Below are 25,192 nucleotides of genomic sequence, written 5' to 3' on the forward strand. Positions count from 1 at the left end.
ACGGAAGCACCAACACTACTCTTCTCTCTCACCGGCGTATGGAAGCACCCCGACTCTCTTATCCGGTGGACTGAAACGTAGACTACAGCAAAACCCCGATTCTCTTTCTCTTTTCAAGTGGAATGAAACATCCGATTCGTTTCCCCTCTCCAGTGCTTTGTAGTGAAAGCTACCGACTCTTTATCTATCTCTCTCTCGGTGGACTGAACTGAAGGTTGTGTCGTAGTGAAAGCTACCGACTCTTTATCTATCTCTCTCTCGGTGGACTGAACTGAAGGTTGTGTCGTAGAGGTGAGGGAAACTTCTGGTCATGACATCCTCCTACAAGGTAAGGGTTGCATACAGTTTGATACAGCAGATTTTATTTTTTTTTCCTTCCTTGAACTGTGAATAGAATACTTACTATCTCTCTCACCGGGACTCTATGAGATTTTATTGTCCCTGTGCTTACCCTGACCATGCTCTCAAGTTTTGAGAGCCAGTGAAAATCAATGGGCATGGGACTTTGGGAGTAGAGCTTCATTTTGGAGTTCATCTTTTCTTCCCTCTACGGTGAATTACCTGCCAGGTGTTAGTACAAGCCTGCCTACTGGTGCACGGTCCAGGAAGACCAATGTAGTGCGGGTGCTTAGCCTAGTGAAGGTGGGGGACTGCCTGTGACACAGTCTTCATCAATTAATGGTTTCGTCACCGACAACATCTATGGTATTTGATTCATTTGTATTCACTCCATGTATGGAGGAACCTAGCTCAAAAGCCCGTGAAACTTGTAATGGGGTCGGCCCTTTCCAGCCCAGTGGTGGTGTCCAGTTGTGTTTTGTTATTTTTCAAATTTTGCAGAGGATTGTGCTGTACATTAATAGTCAAGGTTAAGTGATCTAAAATTTGTGCATTTGTTTTCCGATTGTGTTTGGCCTTCAATGAGGAGCAATGGCAAATACCTGCACTGTGACAGCTCGAGTCCGGAGTATGCATACTTGAGGGCTCCAACAAAGAGGGTCCACATGGAGGCCAGGGTACGTGCCCATCTGGCATGGCTTCACCCCAGGACTGACAGTGATTACTCGCCAACGACCAGTCTATTAAAGGAGGCATCGCAGAGTAGATTGGCTAGCTTCCGAGAGCAAGAGAGGAGTATTCACAGGGGTCTTGCCTCTCTACAACGGCTTTAGGAGAGTGCATCACATAGGCCATGGATTGAGAGTCAGCTGGATGTTGCCCGTACGGAGCTCAAATCCATTGAGGAGCGGAGGGTGGAGTACACATACCATACCTGAGCCTCTATTTGGACGCAAGCAGGAGACAGGGTCACTCCAGATTTCTTCGAGTTTGCAGGCCCACATAGACAGAGAGAGGGTATCCGCAGGTTGGGAGGCCTAGAGATGGTTCCATTGTTACAGACCCCCCCACATGTGAGCCATCGCCACATATTTCTTCAGCATTCTTCTCACTGGTGCCCCCATTTCTGCACAGGTGATGGATGCGCAAGAGCATGTGTCCTATAAAATTCTAGCCACGGCCATTAGTCGGAGATTGCAGCCCTTTCTCCCCAACTTGATTCATGGTACACAGACATGTTTCATTCAAGATCAAAGTACTCTCAACAACATCTTGACCTTCTAGGAGGCGACCGTGTCGGCTAGGATGCGGCAGCAGGATCTGATCGTGCTCCTTCTCGATTTCAAGAAAGCCTATGACAAAGTAGATTGGGGATTTCTAGAGGGCACGATGTGCAGGATGGGTTTTCTAGAGGAGTGGGTTTACTCAACTTCTCAAAGCTAGTTTCTTATTCAGGGTGCCATGAGTGACAGATTTCCGCTTTCATGCTTAGTCTTGCTTGTCGCGTCGAGGCCATTAGCATTTTTCTATTCGCCCAAGAGACTAGACTCCAGGGACTACTCCCCATCTGCTCAACTCTGAGTTCGCCACCAATGACAATGCAACCACAGATCAACTGGCACGAGTCGTGTGGATTTTGGGTTGGCTCATCGCCTGCCCCGACTTGGCATCTAGTTGAGACTTTTCAGTGGGTCTCGAGGAGAACCCTAGTTCGCTATCTGGGATGCTAGGTTGGCATCGACATCTCCCCTGGGCAGTAGCTCGCCCCTCTTCTTATGAACATTTGGAAGAAGCTATATTATACTGGAGTTTGGCCAGGCTTTTCCTAGCTAGCTGGGTAGTGGTGTCGAACCAGGTTCTTCTTGCCACCATGTGATACATTACCTCCCCCTGCTGGTGTTTCTCCCGGGCATGTATTGGTTAGGTCCAACGTTTGGCTGGCAGTGATGGGAGACCAGACAAAGCCAAGGTGGCCTGGAGAGTGATCATTTAGCCAAGCAATGCAGGGGGGGCCTGGGCATCATCAACCCCTCCATTTAGAGCCGTGCTCTATTGGCCAAGTTGATTGTTCGTGGTCTTCTTACGGGAAGTAAGCCTTCTAAGGACTTCCTCCTGACTAGGATCTCCACTCGCACTCCGACCTCAGGAGACCCTTGTCACGTGCATCCCGCACTTGGATGCCACGTAGACATTTCTGTACAGAAGGTGCAGGACCTGGGATGGTGAACTGGTCCCATGTGAGCCCAATCCGGGACGAGTCAGCCAAGGATCCATCTCAATCGTGCAAGGTCAGGTGTGCATTGTCCTGCACATGAGTCCAAGGTCAGGTGTGCACTGTCCTGCACATGAATCGGTGCCAGTCCACGCTGTGAGTCTCCCTCTGGAATGATGTCAGATGTTCTGTGTATCTGGTTTGCAACTGGATGCCAGGCTTCTGTAGGCATGTAGGTTTGCATGTAGAGATGGGGCCAGCCCATAGGGCTACCCCAGTGCGAAGATTTGCACTTGCACTCTTAGTGTGGGCATGGGGGAGGTGTAGAACCACCCCCAAGGGGCCAAGAGGGCCTAGGCTGTGCCCACCAGCCATGGCATGGGCTGGAAGGGGCTGTCGGCCAGCTTTCAAGCTGCTGGACAGGCAGCCGACAGGGCTAATACCCTACCCAGCAAGTCGGCCAGGTGTAGGGGACAATCCCACACCTCTGCGCATGGTGCCCAGTAGTCTGGAAACTGTCCAGCAGGCAGGCGTAGAAGCATTAAATAAAGTGTGAAAGCATTTTATTGAATGGGACCTAGTCGTGGGGCTTCATGAAGCAAGCCGACTGGATGCAAAAGGGGGTATAAAAGCCCAGCCAAGAAATCAGTGAGACCATCTCATAATTCACCAAGTGCATCAAGCAAACAAGGGCTAGGACAGCCAAGAGGTTGCTAACGCAAAGGGGTGAAGGACTGAAGGTCAAGGGCAGGTTTTCCAGCCAAGAAAAGGTCAAGTTTCTATATTTGTTTTCAGATTTACATCATTCTAATAAAGCAAATACACCATCCGTGGTGGGGGCCCTACAGAGGGTAATTGGGACCCAATACTGTGTCCTCTCCATCTCCCCCTTCTCTCTCTATTTTCTGCACATCGTCTTTCAGTTTGTGCGTTAATTCCGTCGCGAAAAGAGTGCTGATTTCTGAGTTTTGAAGTACCGATCCTTCTCCGAAGCTTCCGCATATTACAGTGGTATCAGAGCTCACTTCAAGGACAAAGATTGAGCAAAGAAAACCAGAAAATTTTTTCGCTCGTGTGATTGGTTTTTAGACGCCGGTGGACTACCCCTTTCGGAGTGACTCCTGTCCCTCGAAGGACGGTTGGTTTTTAGCCTCCGGAAGCCTCCGGAAGTCTCCCACACAGATAGTGGATGGTCAGATTGCGTTCCGGAAAGGAATTGCATTTTCCCGCTATGGCGAGTTTCGGCGACGAGAGAGAACCTGAACCATGGGACCAGAGTGCACCAGGCAGCCCAGCTAGGGCACCCGGCTTGAGTGTCACAGACATGTTCCAACAGATGATGCGAGCAATCGCAAACTAGACAACCAAGTTTGATGAGCAGAAGGCGCAGATTTTGGCTCTGGAGGAGCATTCTCGCTCTCCAGCATCGCGTTTTCCATCTCCTCCTCTCCCTCTCCTTCCGTATCCCAGATACCAGATCCTCATCACAGGGACCCTCTCGCGGGGTCATAGCCGCAGCCAATCTCCTTGCTTGAGATGCAGATGCGTCCATTGGAGATTTGACAACGAGAAGACGACACCATGCGACGAGTGGAACACGAGCGTTACCTCAGAGCTTTGGACGCCAGATTGACACCGGCAGCGCCCTCGAATCATTTTCCCGAGAAAATGAATTTCAGTAAGTATAATGGTAAACTCGATCCCACTACTCTGTATTCACGGTTACATCAATTTGAAGCTTACTTTGCCGCAGTTAGGAAAACACATATTGAAAAAGTGATCTTAGCTAGTTGGTACTTGGAAGGTGAGGCCATCCCTTGGTGGACTCAGTGGGCTCATGCCCACACCAGAACAGGTATGGCAGTTTATGTGTGGGACGAGTTCGTCCGCGACCTTAAGCAGCGGTTTCTACCGCCCCACTACCTTGAGCGACTCGAAGACGAGTTCAGGGGAGCGCGTCAGAACGCGCAACCAGTCCTTCAGTTTGCCAATAAAATTTCGACCTTGTGTCTGCAATTAGGCTTATCTGATACGGACAAGAAAGGGCAGTTTTTGTATGGCCTGGACACGCAAATCCAATGGGAGGTGCGTATGTTTAGGCCAGCCACCTTTGAGGACGCACTCTCGCTTGCGCAGAGTGCAGAAATGAAACACAATGGTGGCAAGCCCAAGACTTCCCAGCCGGCTTCTCCCAAGGCTAACGCCTCAGGGGGCAAAAGCCAGAACCAGACGGGGTCTTCCCCAGGACAGAGCCCGGGAGCCTCTGGCTCCAAGAACTCGAACAATGCGTCTAAGCTTACTCCAGACCAGAAAGCAGAGGCAGGCAAGACAGGTGGCAAGTTGAGTGCTGAGGAGCTTGCTCAGTACAGGAAGGAGGGTAGATGTTTCTTTTGTCACACAAAAGGACATACTTCTCGGGATTGTCCGAAGAAGCCTCCAAAGGCCGCCGTCGCCTCCACAGCTTCCGTGGTGAGCACAGCTCCCACATAGACCCCAGCGGCTACCCCTAGTTCTTCAACCCCCGGTGCTTCAGTTGGAGCAATTATTAGCCGGGAGCTCGAAGATAAGCAGAAGGGCACCCATGACCAGGAGTATGAGCGCAACGAATTGCTCAAGTCCTTTGGCTACATAGGTGGCCAGAGAGTCGTTGTCTTGTTTGACAGCGGCGGCAGCACGGAGGATGTGATCACGGAAGAGGCCGCTAGGCGGGCCCGTTTTGAGCTGACTCCGGTGGACAAACAAGTTGAGGGTTTTAGCACAGGTATGACAACGAGCATCAAGTATGAAGCTCTAGGTGCTAAGTTAGTGATTCAGGGCATAGAGTTTGTGCGTGACTTTATGGTTGCCCCTCTTGTAGGAGCAGACATAATTTTGGGTATCCAGTGGTTTCACAAGTTTCTTCCTGATGTCAAGTGGAACAAGCACACGTTCCAGATCAATCGGAATGTGTCAAACACCCCGGTGACCATTAAGTGTGAGCCAGGTATTCCAAACTTTCCGCTCATAAGCCACTTGCAGGCTAAGCGAGCAGTCAGGAAAGGCGCACAGTGTGCGATGATTTACATCCAGACAGCCCAGACGGTGGCCAGTGCTTCCGAGAAGTACTCGGTTCTCAAAGTTCCAGAAGATTTTTCTTCGGGACAGTCTCCCTCCCAGCTCCCCCCGTCCAGACCGGAGGATCACAAGATTGACCTCCTCCCAGGCTCGGAACCCCCGAGCAAGTTTCCGTATCGCCTTTCTAAGGCAATGGAATCGGAGTTGGACCGCCAACTCCAAGAATTGTTGCAAGCTGGCTTCATCCGCCCCAGCGTGTCGCCATTTGCAGCACCGATCTTGTTTGTCAAGAAGAAAGATGGGTCTTCTCGGTTGTGTGTCGATTATCGTGCACTCAACAAGCTGACTATCAAGAGCAGATTCCCGATGCCTCGAATTGACTATATTCTCGAGAGGCTGAATGGAGCTAAGGTGTTCTCTAAATTGGATTTAAAGAGTGGGTACCACCAGGTACGGATTGTAGAGGGGGACATCCCCAAGACAGCCTTCCGTACAGAACGGGCCCACTATGAATTTGTGGTTATGCCATTTGGATTGACGAACGCCCCAGCTACATTTAACCGCATGATGATGCGTATTTTCCGGGAGTTGATTGGAGTGTGTGTGTTCATATTTCTGGACGACATACTCATATTTTCAGCTACAGTTGAGCAGCATGACATTGATGTGGAGAAAGTCCTTAAGTTGCTGGAAAGCAACGAGCTCTATGTCAATGAAAAGAAGTCAAAATTTTATCTGTTCCAAGTACATTACTTGGGATATATAATTAGTGCCGAAGGCATTCAACTTGATCCGGCTAAAGTGGCCGAGATTGTTAACTGGGAAGTACCTCAGACCGCTTATGACATTAGATCATTTGTGGGTGTATGCCAGGCATATTCCACCCACATTGACAAGTTTTCTGATCTCTCGGCAGACCTCACCGATCTGCTAAAGGGAGTGAAAACAAGAAGGCAAAAGATTCGAATGACTCCACGAGCGTTGGAGGCATTCCAGAACCTCAAGGTGGCTTTGTCAGAAGCGCCTTGTTTAGCCCTTGCCTCATGGGACGAACCATTTCAGGTGATCACCGATGCGAGTAACATCGCAATTGGAGGTGTATTGCAACAGAATGGTCATCCAGTAGCTTACATGTCTCGTAAGTTACTGCCCGCCGAAAAGAACTACTCAGTCTACGATTGTGAACTCCTAGCAGTTATACAGGCCTTGAAACATTGGAAACATTTCCTGTATGGCCGTGACTTTGAGGTTCGCACTGACCATCAGGCATTGCGCTGGATTCAGACGATGCCAAGTGCACAGTGGAGTGATCGACAACACCGCTGGAGTCAGATATTCCAGCAGTTCGGTGGCATGATTGAGTACCTTCCAAGAAAGGCCAATCCAGTGGCCGATGCTTTGAGCAGGAGCAGGAAGGGACAAGTATCTGCGATTCAGACCACTAGACTTGACCTTGTTGGTACAGGACTAGAAGACATGAAGCACACGTACGCGGATTCCGAGGAATTCGGTACACAGTGGGAACAGGCATTGGATGCCACAGGACCATGCTATTTTCTGATACGCGATGGTTGGCTTTTCTACAAAGGCCGACTATGTGTCATGAAGTCATTCCGGGCAGCTGTTCTCCATGATGCCCATGACGCCATTACAGGTGGTCATAGGGGCATGAATTCGACTCTGGAGAAATTAGAACGGCAATACTATTGGCCAAAGATGAGGCGTGATGTGTTTACATATGTACAACGTTGTGACATTTGTCAAAAGGTGAAAGCTCCTCGTGGAAAGAAGATAGGGTTGTTACAGCCTTTGCCAATTCCTGAGGGTCCTTTCCAGGACATTTCGATGGACTTTGTCACAAATCTGCCTCCCAATCCGAGTAAGCGTAATACGCAGTGTTTAACTATTGTTGATAGGTTCAGCAAATTTGTTATGCTTATTCCTTGCAGGGCCAATGTGACCGCCGAGGATGTTGCCCAGCTATTCATTCGGCATTGGTACCCGATTGGTGGGATTCCTAGGACCATAGTGTCAGACCGAGATGCCAAGTTTACCAGTCATTTTTGGAGGGCATTGTTTGATAATTTTGGTACTAAGTTGAATTTTTCCAGTGCATTCCACCCACAGACAGATGGCCAGACAGAGATATACAACCAGTTGGCCTTTGATGTGCTGAAGTGTTATGTCCACGATCAGCAAGGTAAGTGGGAATCGTTTTTGCCTTTAGTTCAAGCTGTTTTGAATAACTCTTTTTCTTCAGCTATTGGCAGGACTCCATATGAGGCAGCGTTTGAAAGGCCTTTCCAGTCGTTGTTAACCAGGACTTCGTCTTCAGTACCGGAGGCGAACAGAGTAACGGAGTCTTACCAGGAGATCCTAGAGTCCGTTAAAGACAGATTGGCTAAAGCGCAAGAGGCCTACACTCGACAGGCCAATAAAGACCGAAGGGACATGAAGTTTTCGGAAGGGGATTGGGTGTATCTTCGGATTATGAAGCAAAGATTGAAGCAGGTGGGCAAGCGATGCCCAAAGTTGTCTTTCAAGAGCTTCGGACCATTTCCCATCCGGAAAAAGATTAATGAGGTGTCTATGCAGTTAAAGCTACCTCCGAGTTGAACTATGCACGATGTATTTCATGTCAGTTGGTTAAAGCCATATGCAGGTCCACCCCCTTAAGAGGTCAAAGACGAAGCGAAACCAGACATTATTGATGAAGCAGAAGTAATGGTTCCAGAACAGATCCTTCTGCACCGTTTCAAGCATGGCTCCGGCCGAAGACTACGACAGTTTCTCACGAAGTTTCAGGACCGAGGAACTCATGAAGCGGTATGGCTCGACAAAGAATTTTTCGAAGACTATCCGGCATTATTGACGGATTATTTGGAGGCTATGCAGCTTCCGTCAAGTTAAGCAGAAGGGGATGTCACGTGCATCCCGCACTTGGATGCCACGTAGACATTTCTGTACAGAAGGTGCAGGACCTGGGATGGTGAACTGGTCCCATGTGAGCCCAGTCCGGGACGAGTCAGCCAGGGATCCATCTCAGTCGTCCAAGGTCAGGTGTGCATTGTCCTGCACATGAGTCCAAGGTCAGGTGTGCACTGTCCTGTACATGAATCAGTGCCAGTCCGCGCTGTGAGTCTCCCTCTGGAATGATGTCAGATGTTCTGTGTATCTGGTTTGCAACTGGATGCCAGGCCTATGTAGGCATGTAGGTTTGCATGTAGAGATGGGGCCAGCCCATAGGGCTACCCCAGTGCGAAGATTTGCACTTGCACTCTTAGTGTGGGCATGGGGGAGGTGTAGAACCACCCCCAAGGGGCCAGGAGGACCCAGGCTGTGCCCACCAGCCATGGCATGGGCTGGAAGGGGCTGTCGGCCAGCTTTCAAGCTGCTGGACAGGCAGCCGACAGGGCTAATACCCTACCCAGCAAGTCGGCCAGGTGTAGGGGGCAGTCCCACACCTCTGCGCATGGTGCCCAGCAGTCTGGAAACTGTCCAGCAGGCAGGCGTAGAGTGGCCAGCATTTAATAAAGTGTGAAAGCATTTTATTGAATGGGACCTAGTCGTGGGGCTTCATGAAGCAGGCCGACTGGATGCAAAAGGGGGTATAAAAGCCCAGCCAAGAAATCAGTGAGATCATCTCATAATTCACCAAGTGCATCAAGCAAACAAGGGCCAGGACAGCCAAGAGGTTGCTAACGCAAAGGGGTGAAGGACTGAAGGTCAAGGGCAAGTTTTCCAGCCAAGAAAAGGTCAAGTTTCTGTATTTGTTTTCAGATTTACATCATTCTAATAAAGCAAATACACCATCCGTGGTGGGGGCCCTACAGAGGGTAATTGGGACCCAATACTGTGTCCTCTCCATCTCCCCCTTCTCTCTCTATTTTCTGCACATCGTCTTTCAGTTTGTGCGTTAATTCCGTCGCGAAAAGAGTGCTGATTTCTGAGTTTTGAAGTACCGATCCTTCTCCGAAGCTTCCGCATATTACAGCCCTTGACCTCAAAGCACGAAATTGATCTTCACAGAGATGCGAACACGTGGCTTTAGCCCAACATTTGAGGACAGATTTACAGCCAGTGTCACCAGCCTGGACATTTCCCAGTATGAAAGGGTTCTGGTGGACTCCAGGATGTCTAAATATTTGGAAAGTACAAGATTTGGGAATGGGGGATTATCCTAGAATACAAAGGACCACACTCCTAAAATTTAGGAGAGATGCTATTTTTGGCTCGACTCCGATGGAAATTCTATTCGCATCATTACATCTGGAATTGAGCAGATACCAAGAGTTGGCAAAGTGCTTATGATAGAATGTCTACTAGTTGGGATATTTTTAGAGTTAAAGATTATGGGAGAAGCCATCTCTTAGATTGGGACATGTGGCAAGAAAGTGGATCAAAGTGAGACAAGTGGCCTCACACTCGTCACTCCAGCTATTGTGTGGCTCTCCACTTGTCATCATAGCCTTCTCTTTCCATTTTCACTCATGGGAGCCCCAAATCTATAAATTGGAGCCCTCTTTCTTTATTAACGGAGGCTCTCTTGCTGCACACTAGCCTCTACCACCGTTACAGGCTGCCCTAATGATGGCTACTCTCTTTCTCTCTCTCTCGTTTTTTTTCTGCACATCCAGAAGACATTGACAGTTGTACATTGATTTGTCTCATAGGTCAAGTTCGGCCTCTAGTAGACGTTAATACAGCTTTCTTTCTTTCTTTCTTTCTTTCTTCTCGAAGGCTGCCCATGAAGAATACCGGTGGTTGGGGACTGTTTTGGAGGCTTCCATCGCGAAGAAATACTTGAGGCAAGGGTATTTAATCATTTTATTATGATTTCTAGCCATTGTACTTGTTGTACCAACCCTTATACTTTCTGTACCTGTTGTACCAACCACTGTACTGGTTGTACCAACCCTTGTACCTGCCGTACCAACCATTGTAACTACTGTACCAACTATTGTACCTGATGTACCAGTACTTGTACCGACTGTACTAGCCACTATACCTATTGTACCAATCACTGTACTTGTACCGACTGAATGGAGAGTTGTACTTGATGTATCAGCTCTATTGCATGAAGACCCATGGTTTTTGGGGAAGAACCAATACCCACACGGAGGTATATGGATTATATTGTTGGTTTGGCATTTCTACATCCTGTGTTCCGGCTTGGTAGCCTCGTGTTGGGCTGTGTTATGGCATTTGTATATGGATAATCTGGCATCTCCCGTGGGGAGAGTAAGGCCCCCAAAGCTTGTACATGATATTATTCTCCTTGGGTAATAAAATACTCCAAGGGGGGGTCGGCCCATTTCGGCCTCATTTTGGGGCTTTTTTCCCAAAACAAAAAATCCCTCTCCACCAATCAGAGAAAGGCCAACGTAACGTTGAAAAAATTACGGTGTCACATGTGGAAGCTCCATTTTCAGCATTTGTGGACATTTTGTCCAGCTTTTATGTTTCATGCAAAGTGATAATGGATATGTGTTAAGGCTGTGGCAATGTTTAAATGTTTTAATATGCATTGATGGTATCAACAAGTGTGTCAAAGGCCCTAGTCCCCTGGGCACCACTGTGAGTTACATTGGTATTAGAGCATAGGTTTCCTTGGAAGCGGAGGCTTCCTTCTATCAATAAGGAAGAGAAAAGATCTCAAGTGGGGACCACACTTACCATCATTGCTGTTAAGCATGGCCAGCCGCTTCATAGTCTATGAAGCAAGAGCATGAGCAATAGATAGCTTGATCTAAGGATTTATGACTTCACAAAATTTATCTTGGAAGTATTTATGTGCACACGTTTAGCACTCTTTCCATATGGATATTGTGGATTATATTATCAAGCTTACAAGCACGCTATATGGAGATATATCTCAGGATATCTTAAGGATATGGTGACAAGATATGTCTTTTGGCTTCATGACCAACCTGGCAAAGAAAAGCTAAGTATACTTTGCGTTTACAAAGTTGTTGCTTTTGCTATTTACTATGAAGTGTTTTTGATGTTCAATAATCCTTGTATAGCCATGCATGGAGAAAGGTGGTGTTGTTTGCCTTGAGATGGTTTCAGGGAAACATTGTTTATGGCTCCCTTTATTAGGATGGATTATATCTATGGAGATTTCTTTCTTGCATGAGGTTTATATAGATATTGGGCTTCACAAGCAATTTCTATGGACGAATCTATCCTAGTTTATAGAGAAGAAATATTTGGATATCTCATGGATATGATGCTTTTATGGATAAAAGTCCACCTCTACTCCAAGGTGTGTCGTCAGCATGGAACATGTGGTAAGAGTTATGGTATACAGGTCTATGGATTCCTGGACTTCTTTTCTAGGGATTTGGATTCATCCTCAGGTTTATGGATTATTCTTTTTGGCTTCATTTATTTGGGATGCATTGGACTTATGAAACTCATTGTTCACATACCCTGTGTAGTGTTCTCTTGTCCTACGTGCTCTCTCGAAGATTGTTTCTACCATGTGTGGGTGGAACAATAGAGAGCAGATGGAAGGGAACATGGGCACCTTCAGAGGGTAGTGTCGAGCACAACATACCGTGTGTAGTGTTCTCTTGTCCTACGTGCTCTCTTGAAGATTGTTTCTACCATGTGTGGGTGGAATAATAGAGAGCAGATGGAAGGGAACATGGACACTTGAGAGAGTAGTGTGCGTTGGTGGCCAAAATGCCTACAAACTATTGGTGGCCGAAATGCCTATAAACTATGTGTAGCAGAAATGCTTACGGAACACTAGGCCATCTATGCCTGCAAGTGATTGTTTTATCTTGTTACTTGAGCCCACCTCTCATCCAGGGTGTGTGGTCAGAGTACCAACACGGAGTGCAAGTGGTAAAGTGGACATGACGCCTGGTTAGCACGGGACTTATGTCTATGCCAAGGGTCATGTGGACCGATGTCTTATTGGTGGCAGGAGATGTTACGACCCTGTGTTTTCTCTAGACAATATGCAAGTGGGCACGAGGACAGAATGAACAGTGTGAATGGCATCAGTTTGGAATTAAGAAGGAAAGTTGGAAACCCATGTGTGGACAGCCCCAAGTGTGAAGGGAACAAAAAAAATTAAAGTATAAAGGTTTTATAACCTTTGGGACAAAAGGTTTTAAGTTTATAAGGTTTTATAACCTTTGATGATTTAAAATAATAATCTCTTTGGGAGGCTGCGCTTTTTAGCTATTGCTTTTAGTTTTTGCTTTTTGAGAAAAGCAGGCTGAGGCGCCTCCTTATTAAGGGGAAGGGTGGTGGAGTCCACGGTGTGTGTGTGGCGCTTCTCCTTGGAAGGTTGGTCGCCAGAGAGCACAGGCGCAGACTGAGTCTCTCTCTCTCTCTCTCGCTTTTGGAAGGAGGCTAGTTGGCGGCCTGCCCTGCAATACACACATGCGAACAGGAGCAACAAGCACACACGTGGGCTAGTCTACAATGAAAGGTTGCGCAGGTCTACAGGGGCAAGCCGACGGCTGCAGAAGACCGACTCGTTTGCAGGAGGCGGATTGGCAACGCAAAAGCGCACACGTGTGCTGAGCAGGTTTCCTCGAGCGCGCTCTCTTTCTCTCTCTTGGGAGAAGGTGAGTTGCAGGCTACTGCAAAGGGTGGCGCACAGAGCTGCAGGCACGGTTTCTCTCTCTCTCTCTCTCTCTCTCTCTCTCTCTCTCTCCACCTCCTCGCTTGGCACACAAGCAGGTTGGCCTACAGGCGCACAGAGGACTGCAGGGCGCGAGCCTTTATGGAGAAGAAAACGTGTTCGTCGGGAGTGCTTCAGTGTTTGGTTCAGAAGACACTCCATGGGAAGGCCACGATGGAGGCTGTGACGAAGGAGATTGTGGCTGAGAGCAAGAAAGCTGCATCAAGAAAGCTCTAGTGACATGAAGCTTGGAAAGAAGAGTTTTTGGGATTGTTTCAAAGGCATGAGCCGCTATGGCAAGAGTGGGAGCATGAGGCTATGATTCCCAAACATGAAAGTGTACACTCCTGGAAGGAAAAAGCTACAGATCAGTTTGTATCTTGGGCTGCTATCTCTTTGTCTTGGGTCACAATGTTTTGGGTGGGTTAGAAGTGCTCTCTAGTGCCAACCCTGTGTGAGCAAGGGTACTATGAAAAGTGCCTTGGCTAGCAAGTGGTAGGACTTGGATCATGGGAAACATCCAAGGCAGACTTGCAAGAGAGCAAGAGCGCCATGAGAGGTGCCTGCTAGCGAGTCTTGAGCCTTGAGTGTGTGTACGAGGCCCTCGAGCACTTAACTTGAAGGCTTTTGAAGACAAAGATCAAGGGTTAAGGCTTTGAGAAGGGCTCTTGATAAAGAAGACATGGAGTAAGGCTTGCTAAGCACTCATTTGGAAGACTTGGGTGAAACTACAAGGGATCCTGTTGGTGGAGGATTCTACAAGTTGTACTTTGTACTCAAATTTGATTAAATTAAAGAAATACCGCAAGGGGCACCACTGCGATTTGGGGCCAACCGGTGTCCGTGTACTTTTTGCAGGAGCACGCTAGCTTCGCCTGTTTGTTTTCCTTTTCAAGTCCTCAAAGGTGTTGAAGTGTTTTGTGTGCGAGTGTTTGTTTCACCGCCCGTCAAGTTTCTAAAGGCCGGTCTCATGAGACTTATTTTGTCTCGCCCATTTACTTGGGACATGGATTATGATATCTGGACTTACGGGACTGATTTGTCTCACCCATTTACTTGGGACATGAGGACTTATGAGACTGTTTTGTCTTGCCCATTTATTTAGGACATGGATTTATTTATTTTTTAAGCCATATTAGAATCACTATCTCCCATACAGAGACCAAGAGGTTCATTGTTCATCTCACCATACATGTGGATTCATGTTGGGATTGTGAGAGGGCAATTCAATGAACACTCCATACACGTGGATTCATGTTGCGATTGTGGAGTGAGTGTTTCCTTGTTTCCACACCATGCTTGTTGATCAGAGTTGGGATTGTATGGGAGAACATGGGAACTGTTGGGATTGGGAGAAAGGTACGGAGCTTCTGGCTCGATATCATTCATACCCTCCGTGCTCAGTGGGGGCAGCTTCAAGGCAGCTCAGACCGCATGAGGAAGCATCGGGAAAACTTCCTCAAGATCTGGCGACACGGTCCCTTTCTTACAGATAGAGGTGGCGAGCCCACTTGGCATTACAAACCACATGTGTGGTTATTCTCTCCCCTCACCATTGTATCTCCTCCTAGAGCGGCCAGCCGAAGGAGAAGTGCATCCTCCCCCTTTGATCATCTTGACTAGCGTTTCCCTTTGGAGACGAATTTGTACTTAGCCATTTTGGCTGTTTTCTTGCTAACTAATAGAAGGATCTTTTTTTCGGAAAAAAGAAATTCTAAAGCACCTCTAATTTTTAAAAAATAGCACCTTTCTAAAACTCTAAAGCACCTCTAACCCAGTTTTGAGATTTTAAATTTTCAAGCCTTTTTCTCTTTAAATGTTTGGATGCACAACTTTTCCACTCGCCTTTTTTCTGTTTTCATTGCACTTTTCTCCTCTCTATTGCAGCCCAGAATCTCCTCCACCTCTGCTTCAACCCCTTTTCAGCCCACTTCTCCTCCATTCTTCTTCCCCTGTTCTTCTCTTTCTTGTCACTTTCTTCTTCCATTTTGGCCTGTGCACACACAAGCCAATATGTCAGATTTTCAAACACTGGTAGTGTCAATTAAGACCACAAGTATTTCTTCGCAATTGGAGGCCAAATAGTGATGATGGGACTACAATGAATACACTGTGAGCTGATTTTGGTAGGACTGTAGGATTGTTTGCTGGAAGTTCTTTCAAGATGGTTCATCACCTGGTGGTCAGACCAATGAAGGCAAAGAGTGATGACTGCTCTGACCACCAATAGGGAGCTATGCATGCATAGGCCACTAGTGGCTGGTGGTGGGCGCACTAGCGGCTGCCCGCCACTCTTCCCCTTCTCCTTCTGCCCGCCATTCCCCATCTTTTCTGTGCATTTCCCTCCTGCCCGCCATTCACCCCATTACCTGCATCTCCTTCTGCCCGTTATACCCCTCTTATCTGCGCATTTCCCTCCTGCCCGCCATTCACAACCCCCCCCCCCCCCCCCTATTCTATGTTTGCCCACCTTCTCTGCCTCTTGCCTTCTTCTCCCTTACCTCAACTCCACATATAAGCCCCTCCTCCTACTTCTCCCGATTTTTTGCCTGCATCAACACATAGAAAAAAATTTACTGTGTTCAAGTTGGCTGCCCGCCCACGTTTGGGCTAATCTGGAGCAGATCAAAGAGGTTCACTGACATGGTTCCCTTGAGTAGATCCTCCACAGAGAGGTGTGTAAATTGTGGTTGGGAATGTGGAAGAGAGGGAGTAGGTGGTGGTTGGTTGGTCATGGAGGTCCTTGAAGGCTTGCAAGAAGGATTGATCTATGACTGTGCGGGGGGGCAAGCAGAGCTTATCATCTGGCTCATCCCCTTGTTTCTCTTTAGGCATGGCCTTCCTTTGTGATCTGGCGACCATTGTGGTGGATGGCGGATCTTCATGGGTAGGTGTTGGGGATGTGACAGACACTCCAAGAGTGGGAGAGGGAGGTTGGCAAGTGGACGGAGGATAGTGGGTGGTTGGGGTTGGAAATGTGAAGTCATAGGATGTGAATGCCCTTTGCTTGGGGCAATCCCGAGTATAATGATCCTTGGATTCCGGACAATGCTGGCAAGGCGGAGCACCTTCAGGAAGGGGGTTAACGGCTTTGGTAATGATCGTATTCCCCACCATCTACAGCAAAGGACGAGACGATTGCTAGGTTGCGGAGGGCGAATAGGGCGGTTCACGAGGGCTGTTGCCATGATGGTTGGTGCTGCAGGAGGATTAGGGATGAGTGGTAGAAGATAGGTCACCTGGGGAGTAGGTGGGCAAGGAGGAGGTGTAGCAACATGGAAGGGTTGCGGGATGGCAACATGGCAGTTGTAGCGTAATGGACAAGGTTGGGGACTGCCAAGGCGAAATGAGGAGTGTGTGGTTGATGGAGTTGACGAAACCCCTTGAGGTAATAGCAATCTTTACCTTCGTGTCTTTTTTCATAAAAGGAGCAGTACTTCTTTTTTGGGCATTTCCTAGACAGTGTGTCCAAGTGACTAGCATATAGCACAGGGAAACTCTGGGGGTCTTCTTTCAGCCCTAAACACTCCTGGAAACATGCTATTGCAAAACGCAAAAATGAAGAGAGAGTAGAGAGAGAGAGAGATGCTGGAAAATTCAGTTTATTCATATAGTACAAAAAGGTACTCCTAATCTACAGCCCTTGGCTGCCCTCTTGGAAAAGGTGAACATCACCAAAATCTGTCCCTAACTGGGACCCTAAGGATCCACTCCATAAAGGGGTGAATGAATAAAACTATGAGCACACTTTGCTATTTATAGTCTCTTAACCTTAATGGAGAGCTGGCCGACTGCTTGTCATGTGCAAGAATTGCCATGGACATTCCCCCTGGAGCCAATCGTCCAGAAGGGGCAGCTAGAAAAGGAGCATTAGAACCAGGACTTTGAGCATAGCGTGCTGATATGGCATTAGTGGACTAGGAGAAAGCACATGAAGAGGATAAGGATGGCCTGTCGGCTGTACCAAAGGGGGCTGTCGGCTGCAGGACGGGGGCTGTCGGCTGCACACAAGGGAGTCAGCTGTCCCAGAGGTGTGTCGGCTGAACCAAGTTGGAGGCAGCTGCAGGCGCATCATCATATAGGCATTTATGACCAGTTGGCCAGCACTCCTATGGTCCAAAGGGCCTATAAATAGGCACAAGTGCTCCTTGTTGTAACCATTCACTCCCACTTTGGGTGTGGGTCTAGACTAGGAGATTTTGGTGTGTTCCACCTTTTATGTAAGGCAGCCTATGGCTGTAGATTAGGGTACCTTTTTGTACCATATGAATATACTGAATTTCCAGCACATCTCTCTCTCTCTACTCTCTCTCTATATCTGCGTTTTGCATCAGATGGTTTCCAAGAGTGTTTAGGGCTGAAAGAAGACTCCCAGAGCTTTCGCACGTTACACTGCTGTCGGCCAGCTGACTGGACATAAAATCATACAAATGATGCGCCTGTAGCTGCCCTTTTTCTGATTCAGCCGACAGCCCTTTCTGGTCTCAGCCGACAGCTCCTATTCTAGTTCTGGTACAGCCGACAGGGATCCAAGTCCATTCTCGAGTCCAACTCTGCTCCTTGTGCTCCAAGTCCTAGCTCTATCTGGTTCATACTCTTTATCTGGCTGCCTCTTCTGGACCACCACCTGAGAATGTCCATGGCATCTTTCATGCACATGACATATAGCACACCACAACCCCTTCTTGGCTTCATGCTGGGTCTTCAATTCTTCGATCTCCCTTTTGAGTTGGAGCAAGGTACTTTCCTCGCTAGGAGGTTTCTGGCTCACTTTGAGTACCTCTAGCTCCCGCTTCAACAGAGCCACCGGGTCATCTGATTGTGTCACTATTGGATGTACAGAGCCAACATCACGCTCAAACATGAGTCGTGCATTTTCAAGTTAGGAGGCTAGCTCCTGTAATTCCAGCAATGTTGTTGGTGTGGATCAACTCTCCCGAATCTTCTGTTGGGTGGACCTGGGTAAGGCTTGTGTCACCCACTGACGCACCATGAAGTCACCGGGGTAAGTCGATAAGCGGGCCACTAGCACTGTGGTCCATGTCATGAGTAGTAATGGGAGCTTCCCTAGCTCTTGGAGAATGCAGTCTCATAGTTACCAAGACAGAGGGTCCAGAGGAAGGTGTTCTTTAGAGTGGTCCAATCTGCAAAGTGGTCGATTGGAAGTTGACTTAACTACTACTACTTGTCTGCAGAACCTTGGAGAGTCGATGGAAAGAGCACCAAGAAGGCATCCTCCCGCTCAAGACCTTGGCTCTTACAGATGGAGATGAACCGTCAGATGTGGTCATCCACATCCTCAGTGGATGATCCTTTGAAGGTGGGAAGCTTGACGTTAACTCGGCCCAGCACCATGGATAGGGGTTTTGTGCTGCCATAGGATTGGTTGGACCAGGAGAGATGGCTTGGCCTCCCGCGTTGCCAAGGGTGGGATTACCAAGTTTAGCCGCCATAGGAAGAGGTGGAGGAGGCTCCCTGGGTGGCACGTAGCTGAACCTCTTCCCACTGTAGCAACGTATTAAGAGGATTTTTGGATGGGCTAACCAGACTACCACGGGAGCGTGTATTGGGCATGCAGAGAGGACGCAACACAGAAAGAGGACACAACGCAGAGGAAAGGGTGAGCTATCAGTGCTCCCACTTTCGAGAAACCCACTAAGCATGCTAAATTTTAGTGTACCTATAGCAAGGCTGGTTGCCCGGCACACTACGTGGTGGCTCTTCTCTAGATAGTATGTCCAGAGTCCTCGATGCTCATGGCGCAACACACAAGACACTATGTAGCGGAACACAACACAAGAAGAGACGAGATTGCGGAAGGAACGAGAACACTTGCACTACTCAAAGAACACTGATACATGTCCTTCAATGTACCGTGCACACTCAACAGAGGTCACAATGAAGAGGACGACACAGCTCAAGCTGATGACAAAACACAGGGTACAAGTGGTATGAAGGATGAGCACAAAGAATGTCCTCCAAGATGGGTTAAGGGACCATATATGCAAAAAACAACACATCCTATTTGATATGAATATGCATCAGGAATGGGTTGCTCAGAGAATGGGGATTCAGGGGCAACTTGTTCCTAGACTAGGGCTTGCAACATGCTCACTGCTCATCCATACGGTAACTTGACGGCGTACTCTGAACAAGTGTGTTCATTTGGCACCCTAGTACAACGGGTGTCAGCAATACCCCCTACTGCTTTTCTTGTTAATGGGTTTGGCATTGCTTCTGAACAAACTGTCAATAACACCAATCCTTTCAGTAAAACTTCCCATCATACCTCTACTTCAAGACCAAAAGCTGAAGCCTCCTTGAGGAGCTGGGACTAGGCCTCATCTAGACAATGGTCCACGATAACCCTCCACATGGCAGCTCCAGATTCGGGAGATCCTCCGGTGCCAACCCCCCCCCCCCCCCCCCCCCCCCCCCCCCCGCGGGCGGCAAACAGCAGCGAACATGACGAGCCTCATGATAGTCATCGACTCTCTTATATTGGACATTCCAGATGGCTGAGTATTATTACACCCAGATGGCTGAGGATTATCACACCCATATGAGCTTTTATGCTGTCTAGCACTGATATGGATATCGACTCTCTTATGTTGGACATTCCAGATGGCTGAGGATTATCACACCCATATGAGCTTTTATGCTGTCTGGCACTGATATGGATATGTACTCTCCTGTGTATTCACACATGAATATGTACTCTTACATGTATTCACACATGGATATGTACTCTCCTGTGTATTCACACATGAATATGTACTCTTACATGTACTTACATACTCCCACATGGACATGCACTCTCCCGTGTACTTACATATGGATATGCACTCCCACATGTACTCACATGATGATTAGGGGATAGACATATAGGTAATCTCTTCCTTGTATGAGGATTTTTAAATTTTTCCATGGCTCAGTATCACTTTTGGTCTCTCTCAGTCAAATTGGATCTTTTGAAGACGTTCAATACAACTCTCTCTCTCTCTCTCTCTCTCTCTCTCTCTCTCTCTCTCTCTCTCTCTTGCACAAACACTCACACACTAGCCTCTGTCTTTCTCTATGTTGAAAATATGGAATTGAAGTTCCTCACTCTCCTCTTTCATAGATCACTCACACAGAATAAGAACAAGAGAAACCATAACCCACAAAAATCCTTCTTGCCACATGTTGCCATAATGCTTATGGAATAATACTTTGGTTTGTCAGGTCTCGACTCAAACCCTTATAATTGAGAGAGAGAGAGATGACTACGTACTAATACCTTGCATGGGCAGGGGGGGAAATGGTCCATAAGTGCTTCCCGACAATGGAGCACTTTGTTAATGAAAGTAGACGTGGTGAACATTTTTCCTGTTTGGAAGGGGAAGGCGTGCATGACCTCCTCTTGCTCAAAGATTGAGGGAAGCGTGCTTGGATGGAGTCATAGGCAGAGCATGAGTGTGCTGCATTTGTCTCATACACCCCAAGTGGGCACATCTGGTAAGTTCTATGTGACTTTGATCCCTCACGCCAAAGTACAATCTTCCATCTGAAGTGATGAGAACCCAGTCGAAAGGCAACTAGTATACAATGGCATACTGTGGTACTGGCTTTGTCAAGTAGTTGGTTGTCCTCTGTCTTCTCTCAGCTTACTGTACAGAGGGATGATTTGCAATGTGTATGGGTGGGGTGGGGGAGGGAGAGAGAGATTTATTAAGGTTTGCAACAGGTCAAAATGGCATGAGACCAAGAAGTTACAAATATGTTTACAATCTTTGATAGGAGATGCATGGAGCATTTGTTCGAGCCATACAACTCAGAACTTCATCTTCTGAGTTATGATATCGTGAGTTACAAATATGTTTACAATCTTTGATAGGAGATGCATGGAGCATTTGTTCGAGCCATACAACTCAGAACTTCATCTTCTGAGTTATGATATCGTGAGCTCTCCATGCGTCTGAAGAACATGTTCATAATGCCCTCTCTTTGGTCTCCTTTGGTTGGTGGACATGGCTCCATGAATCCTATCCGTGGGATGATGTGGGGGATGATTGTGGTCTCTGAGATGTCCTTGTACAAGTCGGTGTACATTAGAAGAAGGGCAGTGTTTAAGTGGGAATTAATAGGAGTTGCAAATCTACCTTGGGTAGATTCTAGAAGATGGTTAGCACCTTTCTCATCTATTGTGAGGAGGTGGAGAGATTCCCTTTGAGAATCTATATAAGCATGCACCTTCTTCTTGTTAATGTAACTGAGTGATAGCTTTGTGGAAAGTCCACTTGCCTACAGCTTGAGAGCACTCTCTCTCTCTAAGCCTACTTTAATTACTTTGTGTGATTAAGTGTGTGATCAGATTCTCATCAGTTTATAGATTAAGCGTGTGTATTAGTCTTGCTTTGAGCTCATTGCTTTTGAGAGATAGCATAAGCATCCCAGACATACTTGAGGATGATGATGTGAAGTTCTGGCATGCTATAGAACTCGCAAGCATAGTTCTGATGTACAGCTCTATACATAATGCACCCAATATGAACAGAGGCATACATTTCGCTTAGTCATTGCACCTCACAGATCAAATCTAGCATGGGCAAAAAAGGTTTGAAAACTTTAAAAATAAGGAGGGAAAGAAAAACAGCCCACCTTTTGGACAAGCTCAGTAGTGGCAGAGGCAATGGAGGGGTGACCACCCTCTACAAAGCTCTGAATAGGATGCTGCTGCATATTGTATGGGGGGCTCAGCTGATCTTCCAGAAGTCTGCTTCAATTTCTGTGCTTTGAGGGAAGCACAGCAGCCCACAAGGCAAAAGCGCAACTAAGCGGCTGCACACAAAGCAAAGCAGCTACCCACAATGTAAAAACACACTCACGCAGCTGCCCACGAGGGAAACTGGCTACTGCTAACAGATGGTGGGAAATGAAGAAGTGGGTGGCAGAGCACAAGCAGCAAAAGGTTCTGATCATCACCACCACCACCACCTCCCCTGCAGCTCATCGTGGCACAACCTTCGGTTCCTGTCGAATCAACTAGGTCTTTTCTACATTGCCTGCCCGTTCCTCGTCCCCTCCTACCCTTTAACACTATGGTACCCTCTTCTATAAATGGCCAGTTTCAACTTCATGCAGTGCATGCATTCTCTCTATTTTTAAAATTTTGCGTGCGTTGAAAGGGTGTGAATGCTTCATCAGCCTTCACACCTAGGGCGTTTGGGATTTGACCTCTTCAAACACAAATTTTCCATGCCTTGAATGCTTCATCAACCTTCACACCTAGGCCCTTGCATGACCTCCTCAAACTATGGTTGTCAAAGAGTGGCCATCTCAAACACGTTCTAATACTAACTTAGAAGGATGTGCCTACCCTTTTTTTGTGTATTAATATCCGAGCGAAATCTCCCCAAAAAAACAAGGAGATATCCCTCATCTGACGCTAAGTTTCTATAGCCATACTACAAGCCTCACCCAAAAGAAATCCTTCCTTAACTCAATCTAAGGAAGCCCCTCTCTACCCTATCTCTTGATCTACTTTGATTTCAACTTTATTAAAATAATATAGTACTCTATTCAGAAATAAAGCATAAAGGCCAGGAACAACATGCACAATCCATGCATATTTATTTTGAAACACTATTAAAATGTTTATAACCCTAACCAAAAAAAGCTAAATCCCTACTTTTAAAATGTTTATAACCCTAACTTGAAAAGTTAAATCCGTACTTTTATCTTTGCATTAACATTTTTGTAATCATTGTCTTTGAATTTGCACATTATGGGGGGTGTATCCATCATTGTCTTAGCAAGACTTCTTAAGCCATTAAAGGCCATGTAATTGAAGGGAAGCCTCTTTATCACGGAGGAAGTTAAGCCATTTGAAGTCATACTCTTTAGGCTCTATACATCCCTAAATGGAATGTTATGGGTAACCTACAATGTTCTTACATTTGGGACACTAAGGGAATGCACAAGTGATGCCATTACTTTAATCAACATCTAAAAATGCATGACCTACTATCTCCTATGTAAGCCCCATAAACTTCTCTTCAAAGGGCTTTGTTAACCACTTCATAGGTTGACATGGTTTCACATGCTGCTTGACCTATCGTAAGGCGCTTTGCCATCTTACCTTTGCGAACGAGCACCTAACTTTTGTAAGACAGCAATGAGCACCCTTACCCTAAGCTTAATATCACATATAGCAAGTCTAAGGACTTCATGTATATACTTGTTTAAGACTAGTAATAGTGGACATACCATTTTAAAGTTTGACCACCCTAGTGTAGAAACTAGTCACTTGTATATAAGTCATTTTTGACAGTAAGCAATACACATCCATTTCCTTGCAATAGAATACTTGTGAGGTCTTCTCTTCTCTATTATTGCTTGCATGTATGCTATGGAATCTTGCTTGTTTAATGGATACATGCTAGATAGGTTTATTTGTAGGTTTCTCTTGCATTGGCTTCTTCTTCTTCACTTGTCGTTTTATGAGAGAGAACCACCACGAGAAGATGAATCTATATCTGCCTCCATATTGGCAACGAGAGCTCTTTCTTCACCCCGCTTAGCAAAATGATTATTTCGATGTGATAAGGCAGTAAGGACATAATAAACAAGTAGCGCACCCACATCGGGGAGTTAAATTTTGGCTTAAAGGCAAGGCCCAATGACACATGATTCAACAAGACTAAGGTAAGCTTTTGACTTGAACATATTTGGCACTGCTGATGTTAGGGACTAGCCTAGGGCTTATCAACTCTATTCATCCATTCATTCTAAGCTATCAAGATCACCCATTATTTATCGGTGTTGATTAGAAGGTCATACTATGAAAAGAATATGCTTTAGGTTGTTATTTTTTATTTTGTTTTGAAGTTTATTTAAATTAGGGCCTTCTAGTTTCATATCTTTCTTGGAAGGAAAAAATCATTATTTCCTTGTTCCTTTACATGATTTTGAAGTCCATAGGGTATTAAGCCAAGGAATAGATTCATAATTGTGATCAAAAGTGGAAAGTGGAATGCACTGTGAAAACATAAGTATTAAGGTCCATTAGGTTGTTGGAATCATGACATCCCAAGGCTATGGAAGATCTTCATGATGTTGAAGATGTGTGTGAGTAGGAGATGAGGCTTGAGGGGAAAAGGAGATGAACCTTAAGCCATGGTAATGAAGTACAAGGGTTAGAGAGAGAGAGAGAGATTTAGTAGAACTCAAGTATGAGAGAAAGATTGTACAACTTGAACGGTACTTATAATATACAAATGAAGGACCCAAGTACATGCGCTCCAACCCTAAATAAGAGGGTATTCACACCACTAAGGACACTTAACTAGACTCTAGACTCTGAAAATACCCAACAAACCCCCCTTTAGAGTGATGGTGGAGTTGCATGCATAACCTTCAATAGTCTTGTACACTAACACAAGTAAAGAAACAAGATATGGTCCCCAATTTAAACTCAAAGGCTAGTAATCATGGCTCAGAGGCCAGTGACCATGGCTCAAAAGGCTCAAAGGCTCAACAAGCATGGCCCAGAGGCTTAACAAGTATGGTCTTTGTGAAAGACTTAAAGGTGAAGTCTTGCCTCGAATAGCCTACATCAACATACCAAAGCAACCTCCTCCCCCCCAACTCTAAGCAGGGTAAAGAAGGGAGTAATGAAGAGGAGCCTTTTATAGAAACAAGGCATTACAAAATCCAAAAGGATCCAAAATACATAACTTAGATTTTGGGGGACTACCAAGACAGAGAACCCATGACTCATCATAAAATAGAAACTAAGATTTGAGGAAGAATCCCCTTCGATGCCAATGAAGACCCTTGCTCAATGTTGTTTCTAAGCTATCAATGATTGGGCCATCATTTTAGGCACATGGGCCAAGGCAAAGTACCTAGAAGTGGATGTGCTCAATGAAGATGTGAATATTGATATCGAACACACATGC

The 25,192-nt window shown here is 46.6% G+C and overlaps 1 protein-coding gene across 4 annotated transcripts in view; it reads right to left on the minus strand.

Moving 5' to 3' along the window:
• Window positions 1-22,325, minus strand: part of LOC147633893 (GRF-interacting factor 1-like) — a 59,745-nt gene extending 37,420 nt beyond the window's left edge. The window contains exon 1 of one of the 4 annotated variants that reach the window (XM_086804509.1): window positions 21,891-22,325. In XM_086804509.1, the coding sequence (XP_086660635.1) occupies window positions 21,891-21,971 (81 nt within the window). In that variant the 5' untranslated portion in view covers window positions 21,972-22,325. The remainder of the gene's footprint in view (window positions 1-21,890) is intronic. The other 3 variants (XM_086804508.1, XM_086804507.1, XM_086804512.1) reach the window with 3 other exon arrangements.
• Window positions 22,326-25,192: the final 2,867 nt, after the last annotated feature.

The sequence above is a fragment of the Cibotium barometz genome, chromosome 11 (assembly GCF_041138505.1).
Source record: "Cibotium barometz isolate CiBa-2024 chromosome 11, ASM4113850v1, whole genome shotgun sequence".
NCBI lineage: Eukaryota > Viridiplantae > Streptophyta > Polypodiopsida > Cyatheales > Cibotiaceae > Cibotium > Cibotium barometz.